Consider the following 8,315-nt stretch of genomic DNA (forward strand, 5'->3'; position numbering starts at 1 on the left):
GGACGCCACGCACGCACGCGGGCGCTTGCACACACACACACATCACAAAAACACACACACATACACACACACGCATACGCACACGCACATCGCACACGCACACGCACAGCGCACACGCACACCGCACACGCACACGCACACGCACCACGCACTACGCACACGGCACAAGCTCACCGCACACGCACACGGCCACGCACACGCACACGCACACGCACACGCACACGCACACGCACACGGCACCACACACACACATACACGCACGCACGACACGCCACGCACGGCACGCACACCACGCAACGACACGCACACGCACACGCCACACGCACACGCACAGCAAGCTGCACATGTACACGCCACACACATACGCGCACGCCCATGTACGCACGCGCGCACACACGTATACATACATGCATAGGGCTTGATCTGACAATTTGATTCTTTGATCACGCATGGGTAACTGAATTTTTCCATGACATGCATTACCCCACATCAGCTCATACTTTCTGTCGAATTATATTCTGACCACTGAGTCTGGCTGAAGTCCGGTTTTCTATAGAAGCATTATGGACGTCACAAAAGGCATTCGAAAAATCTTTGGACCCAACGGTGATGTGCCCCTGCGTTCACTATCCAAATACCTACGGTTACGGCGAACTTGGTTATATGGTTGCGATGCATATGTTATGGCCTTATTTTAAACACACTCGCCATTTGCCAAAATGGCGGCCTCGGGCGTTTGCCATCTTCGCAGGCCGCGGATGGTACGAAAACATTCCTCGTGGGTTTATTTCTTTTCTTAACCGTAACACCCTAGAATGTCTTGCGCGGAGTTAGCCGTTTTACGCGGAGGTGTAAGCAGTTACGAAATTCATGCGGGTTTTATTATTTATCGTATGTCTCTATGATGCGCAACCCTCATAATCCTTGTTTTATGTTTAAATACTTTCTTCCGATGTCTTTTCCACGTTTCCGGCTTCACTTGGAGCCTTCATTATGCAGTTGAGCGCTCAGCATGATACAGTCTGCGGCTTTCTGAGAAGAGCTTTTCTCGTTTTGCCTCTTCGTTTCTCGTCTGCCTTTCGTTATATCTTGAGTCGAATCTAGCAGTGAAAAACGCAACTCCGATATTCGATGCACCTTTCTGTCTCTCTGGGTCTCTATGTGCTTTTTGAAAAAACCCTGCGGTTAATTCTGCTTTATCACAAATCACGGCGACAACTATTTAGGCGGTATGTGCATCCAATCTAACGATGCCGCAGCGTCATATGAGCTTTTGGGGTACGTGGCATGTATTGGAAATTGCTCTCATTTCTTGCTCTGCTCTGCTCCTTTTCACTTATCTCGTTTGAAAAAACATAGCTTCACGCATGGGCAGTCCAGAAGGTTATTCATTTCTGGCGTTAGATAGGCATTTCATTTGAGTTATACTGATTTAGTTTTCGGTAGATATCTACGCAAACAATAGGGCGGAATGCCGTATTGTTGATGCCGTTGGCTATTGCTGGGTTGATATCGCCCTATTGATTTGCTATACTATATTTTTTATCCATCACGTTCTGCTAGGCTAGTGCGAAAACTTTAGTGGCGGTTTCGTTATTTGGATTGGCCATGCCTTCCAGTGTTGGATTGAATGTTGAAAATTGTTAGTATGCTCGGATGGTTTGCCCGGGGATTGGGGATCGTGAGCTTTAACGCGCGTCAAGTGTCCGGCAATCCTTATAGGAGCTACGAGAAATCCGGAATAACGTATTCTGGAAGTAGCACGCCGGGTTAAATCTTGCAGTTATGGATTTCTAGTCGGACGGCTTGAAAATTTATTACCAATGGCTTGAGTTAACGGCGAGTAATGGGGATCACTTCAGACCAATCTCATCTCCCTTACGTAATTGTGCGGCCTCGTTTTATTGAAGTAAAACCTGATATAACTGGCATCTTAGTATGTGTTCCTCCTTAGGTTTCTACTATAAGTATATCATTCTTTGATCTTAATCATTGCACATGGAACTTGGTCAATATGGTATCCAGACAGGCTGATTGGACAAAGAAATATAATAAGTGCTCTACCAAAGCCGTTGACACATTCATTTTCCAACGCCTTTTGTAGTTTCTTCTAGAATTGTAGACTATGACGCTATATAGTAACACCACTTATTTTGGAAGCCACTTTTACGCAAATCGGTGTAACTCGTATTCATGCAGGATGCGTGATGTGTGCAACGCACGCCCACGCACGCACGCCACGCACGGCCACGCATCGCACGTACTCACGTCCGCACGCATTCCACGCACCGCACGCAACGCACGCGCACGCCCCCCCCCCCTACGCAACGTACTCACGCGCCACAGCCGTCTTTCTGATTGAGCGTGTGCCGTATGTGGTGCGTGCGTGCTGCTGCTCGTGCCAGTGCCGTTGCGTGCGTGCAGTGCGTGCGGTGCGTGCGCACGTCCTCGCCTCGCTCGCGCGCGTTTGTGTAGTCAACACGCGCCACTTCGTTACCCTGCGGTACCAATACGTTTCCGACAACATTAGCTGGTGATCTACGATCCAGCTATATTATTCCTCCGCCATTCGTGTCAACGTTCGCTGCTCTCCCGTCCGACGTCCGCCGCCCACTGACAGGCCGTGCGTACGCATTGGGCATGCGCACGAGGCGGTTAGCAATATCCGGCCGCAAACAACTGCGATAGCCGTAAAGACACGGCGCGCAGGAAAGGCGATGTGTAGTTGGACATGCGGTTCTGCGGGAGCGTACGTGTCCGTCGGGGCGTGTGCCTGTGTTGCTGTGTGTGTGTGTGTGTGTGTGTGTGTGTGTCTGTGTGTGCGTTGTGTGCTGTAGTTTGTGTTGTGTGTGTGTGGGGGGGGGCTGTATGTGTGTGTGGGTTGGGTGTGTGTGTGTGTGTTGTGTGTTGTGTGTGTGTGTGTGGTGTACCGTGTGTGTGTGTGTGTGATCGTTGTGTGTGCGTGTGTGTGGGGTGTGTGTGGAGTGTGTGTGTGTGTGTGCTGGTGCTTTGTATTTGTGTGTGTTGGGGGGGGGTGATATGTGTGGTGTGTGCTGTGTGTGTTGTGTGTTGTGTGTGTGTGTTGTGGGTGTGTGTGTGTGTGCTATGTGTGTGTGTGTGTGTGTGTGTGTATTTGTGTGTCGCTGGGTGTGGGGGGGGCTGTATGTGTGTGTTGTGTGTGGCGGTGTGTCGTGTGTGTGTGTGTGTGTGTCTGTGTCGCGATTAGTTTATAGCCATAAAACACGATGGAGGCGGGCTCTTGCCTGTTGTGTGGGCTGTGTGTGTGGTGTGGTGGAGATTGTGTGGTGTGTGGGGTGCTGTGTTGTTTTGTTGTGATTGGGTGTGGCCTGCTTCATGCCTGCTACAGTGGTCAAACAATATTAGTAATTCTGTGGGTATATGTTGTCTTAATCGCGCGCTGTGTAGCAGTAGTGTTTCATTGACGTCGATTTGCATAGTAGTACGATGCTTATCCCTATAACCTTTTGTCATAGATTTCCTGTGGTTGGTATGATTAATAATTGGACTGGAGTATGATAAACTTTAGTATGCGCTGCATTTACTCTGCCCCTACCTACCTACCTACCTACCTACCTACCTACTACCTACCTACCTACCTACCTACCTACCTACCTACCTACATACCTACCTATATCTACCTACCTATTTTGTGATAAATATGCGTTTAATATGGTTAGGGGGTATCTCAGCATATTAATTTTTGCAATTAATTGTTATCAGAACACCTGTGTTTATAATTAGGAGAGCGCCCTAGCCTGTAGGGTGCAAAACTCCTACTTTGCCTCCTCCAGTATTTCCCATTGTGTCCCCTGTTCCTCGCTCAGCCTAATTCCTCTTCTACCGCCTCTCAGCTATCTTCCCTGCCGCTTTTCCTCAGTCTCTTACCCCTCTCTCCCACAGCAAGCTATATTATGCAGTTTTCTTTAGTCGGTACTACACGCCTGAAACGGTACTCGCGCATGCGCAATATCTCCCACGAAGAATCATATTTTGCAATGATTATGCATTTAAAATGAAGAGGAGTCATCCTAGCATAGATTTATATGATAACATTCTATCAGTAGACATCCCTTAATAAATAGGAAGAAGACCACTGCATATACCAGCCAGGCTATTCTTGCCCGCGCGTCCCTGCGTTCATCTCGTGATACTAATTACTGCCTCAATGCAAACGTGGATGCCAAAAGTTCGAGTTTTAGTTGTGAATCAAACAAACCATTTTTTTTCTAGCAAATACTCGGAAGTCGTGATCAATTTTTATAGCCTAAATTGGAACCATTTCGCGCCCGCATTCCGAAAGGAGGGGAGTGGAAAACACCCAGTTATGCTGTTTATGAAGTCACGTGACTAAATCGCTTTCTGTCACGCAAAGGATAAAAGTAAAACACTACCTAGACCGGGTCTAGGTAGACCCCCACACGGGACATATGTGTCTACGCCAGCAAGAGGGCACACGTTATACCTCTCAGGCTGACTCCTTTCGCTCGTTATGCCGAAGTATATATATTTGCGTGGTGCGCTCACCGAGTGGCCGTTCAGTATATAACCTTCCCTATTTGAGCCCTTGGCTATATAGGTAGCATGCAAGGCTGTTGGCAAAGACCGAGTAGGTAGTTCTGTGACGGTTCAATTAGTTATTCTTACTGTACGGACGATGTTGATAGTAATTAATCGTTGTCAGGTACTTAGACTCGAGTGAGTTCCCGTTTGGCTTGTTATTCGCGTAGCCACACACATACGTTACTTATATTTTTTTTAATACCTTTTTACGTTTACATCACTTAATTAGAGGCTATCGGCGTGCACTCCACTACTACATTGCGCAACAATCATGATCGATGTAATAAACATGCAGCTATAGCTATAAATAAAGACTATAAATTTTCACGCGTTCCACACACAGAGTTGGTTGTACCACATTGACCTGATATAATTCAATTTCTGCAGCACCGTCGAGAGCACGGCGATAGAAGCAATGTTTTCGAGGGAACGATAAGTTTAATGAGAAGTTAATGAGAAGTTAATGAGACAAGAGGTCTGAAACGCCGTTCTTCTCACTTGGAGAAAAAAACTGTTTCTTGTTTTTTTTTTGTATCTTGAGTGATAGACAGATATATCGGGCAGGTGTACATTGCCGAGATGTAAATCTTCTTCTAATTACATCTTAACAGATCTTAACTACTTATTTCAAATTATCAACTTACATCTATACTATATTATTATTATTATCATTATTATTATTATTTATTATTATCTTATATCTATATTATATCTTTTACTTTACTAGTCATACTTAGCTAGTTCATAGAAGAGATAAACACTTTTAGAGGACGCTTAGTGATACGGAACGCCTTCAGGCGATAGCAGTCATCAACATATTAGGTGGGTACAACCCACGTACAAAACCCAATGCGCACACTCCTAGACTGGACGCAACAGAGCACTAGATCATGAGGCTCTATCGACAAGATGGTGGTTGGGCCTGGGTCGTACTTTTCTCGGCTTTTCTCGGGCATTTCATATTCGTGGGGATGTCGTTTTCGTTTGGCGTCTACTTCGTGGAGCTACGAAATTTCTTCGGGAGTTCGGCGAGCCTAACTTCATGGGTCGGCTCCCTCAACACCGGACTTCTGTTCGGAGCAGGTGGGCGGAGCTCTGCGCTTCATTACGTTATATCATTCGCATTTACAATGTTCAATATATTCATAAGTCATTCAATCAAGTTTAGATTCGCGTTATTTATTGCCCTATTCTGCTGCCGGTATAATAGTAACGGAGCTTGAGGGTTCTGGATATATGGCTATTACGAGCTGATAGGCCGGAATCGACGACACGAAAGGTCGAATGACAACAATTAATAATCTTACATAGTTTACACGAGTTTAATTTTACGTTTATCATACATAGCAGTCCTCAAAATAAGATTAAAGTATTGTGCGTCATCGCGTCAGCTTATGAACGCGTGCCGTTTATTATATGGTTTATTGTTATATAGGGGGGGGGGGCGGTATATAGGGTTATATATATCGGGTATATAGCGAGCCACGACGGTTTTACGGTTAAAGCCTCTAGACTGGACAGTAGAAAAAATTAATCAGGAGTACATTAACATGTTAAACCTAATACTTACTTACCTATACCTTTTTATTTATTTATTAAGACTTACGGACATCAGAATTAATGATTAATTGCTTCAATATTTAAGATTTTGACTTACTCGGTACTGCGCATCTGAATGCTTTAAGTCCGGTGTCGGGAGGGACTTCATCGTTATTATTATAGCGATCATTTACCAAAGAATACTCGCGGATGCGCGGGTCATGTCTCGCAACTTGCCGCGCTAGCATCCATCGCGATCGACTTGAGATACGGTCAAATACGGTCATCCCGTCATATATATATGACATATATATCAATACTATAATTTGGCTAATCTTGTGTGTGTGTGTGTGTGTTTGTTTGTCCTCGCTTTTCGCCCTGATTTGTCACTCAATCGCGCTAACTGAAGATATATTCAGAATCACCACGTTTGGGAGATGGTTCTGGCTGAAAAAAAATTTAAAAAAGTTCAAGTATTAAGTATTAAGTCAATCTCTCTCTCTCTCTTTCTCTCCTCTCTCTCTCTCTCCCGCACTCTCTCTCTATCTATCTCTTTCTCCCTCTCTTTCTCTTCTCTCTCTCTCTCTCTCTCTCCTCTCTCTCTCTCGCTCTCTCTCCTCTATCTCCCTCTCGCTATCTCTCTTTCTTTCTCTCTCTCTCTCTCTTCTCTCTCTCTCTCTCTCTCTCTCTCTCTCTCTCCTCTTTCTCTCGCTCGTTCTCTTTCTCTCTCTCTCTCTCTCTCTCTCTTCTCCTCTCTCTCGCTCTCTCTCTCTCTCTCGCTCGCTCTCTCTCTCTCTCTCTCTCTCTTCTCTCTCTCTCTCTCTATTTCTCTCTCTTTCTCCCTCGCTATTTTGTTACGGAAAAGACGCGGCAGATAGAGCTAAGCAGACGCGCGCGGCTGATCCTCGCATCACACTGCTGGGCGGAGCACAGGCACTTGGAGCGTTTCAATAAAATATAATGCTAAATAAATACGAAATCTATTTACTACCAAAGTCTTAATGTTTCTATACTCTCTTTCACCTATTATTGCCGACAATTTCCTGTAAAATTCCGTCCAAATGCTCATCTACAACAAACACTGGCTGCCGCCATTGCTGCCGCTGCACACTGACACATATAAATATATAAATGTAAAAATAATTATATAAATATATTTACAGAAAATTGTCGGCCAATAATAGGTGAAAGAGAGTATAGAAACATTAAGACTTTGATAGTAAATAGATTTCGTATTTATTTAGCATTATATTTTATTGAAACGCTCCAAGTGCCTGTGGACCGGAGGCTACACACCGATTATTACGTCCTTCAGGCGTCGAAGCGCTCGTTCGCTCATTCAGCGAGACGCCTTAACGCTTTTAGGAAGGCATTTCTTGGTGCTTCCTGCTGCTACTACTGCTGCTCCTGCTACTGCTGCTGCTACTACTACTGCTTCTGCTTCTGCTGCGGCTGCTGCTGCTGCTGCTGCTTCTCTTGCTGCTGCTGCTGCTGATGCTGCTGCTGCTCCTGGCTACTGCTGCTGCTGCTGCTACTACTACTACTGCTACTACTGCTCCTGCTACTGCTTGCGCTGCTTCTTCTGCGGCTGCTGCTACTGCTACTGCTGCTTCTGCTGCGGCTGCTGCTGATGCTGCTGCTGCTTCTGTGCTGCTGCTTTTGCTGCGGCTGCTTGCTGCTGCTGCTGCTGCTGTTGAGTGCTTGCTGCTCCTGCTACTGCTGCTGCTGCTGCCTGCTACTACTACTAATGCTACTACTGCTCCTGCTACTGCGGTGCTGCTTCTGCTGCTGCTTCTGCTGCTGCTACTACTACTAATGCTACTACTGCTCCTGCTACTGCGGCTGCTGCTTCTGCTGCTGCTGCTGCTGCTGCTGCTGGCTGCTGCTTGCTGCTGCTGCTGCTGCTAATGCTGCTGCTCTGCTGCTGCTCCTGGTACTGCTGCTGCTCCTGCTCCTGCTGTTGTTGCTACTACTACTGCTCCTGCGCTGTGCTGCTCCTGCTACAGCTGATGCTGCGTTCTGCTGCTGCTTCTCTTACTGCTACTCTACTGCTGCTGCTCTGCGCTCCTGCTGTTGTTGCTGCTTACTACTACTGCTACTGCTGCTGCTACTCCTGCTGTTGTTGGCTATACTACTTGCTACTGCTGCTGCTTGACTTCTCCTTACTTTGCTGGCTCATGCTGCTGCTCCTGGTA

General features: G+C 46.4%; 1 protein-coding gene across 1 annotated transcript in view; it reads left to right on the forward strand.

Moving 5' to 3' along the window:
- The first annotated feature begins 5,481 nt into the window (after positions 1 to 5,481).
- The window catches only part of LOC106813934 (monocarboxylate transporter 4-like), a 22,073-nt gene continuing 19,239 nt past the window's right edge, over positions 5,482 to 8,315 (forward strand). The window contains exon 1 of the mRNA XM_014818181.1: positions 5,482 to 5,664. Coding sequence (XP_014673667.1) covers positions 5,553 to 5,664 — 112 coding nt within the window. The 5' untranslated portion in view covers positions 5,482 to 5,552. The remainder of the gene's footprint in view (positions 5,665 to 8,315) is intronic.

The sequence above is a fragment of the Priapulus caudatus genome, unplaced genomic scaffold (genome assembly GCF_000485595.1).
Source record: "Priapulus caudatus unplaced genomic scaffold, Priapulus_caudatus-5.0.1 Scaffold24, whole genome shotgun sequence".
Taxonomy (NCBI): domain Eukaryota; kingdom Metazoa; phylum Priapulida; class Priapulimorpha; order Priapulimorphida; family Priapulidae; genus Priapulus; species Priapulus caudatus.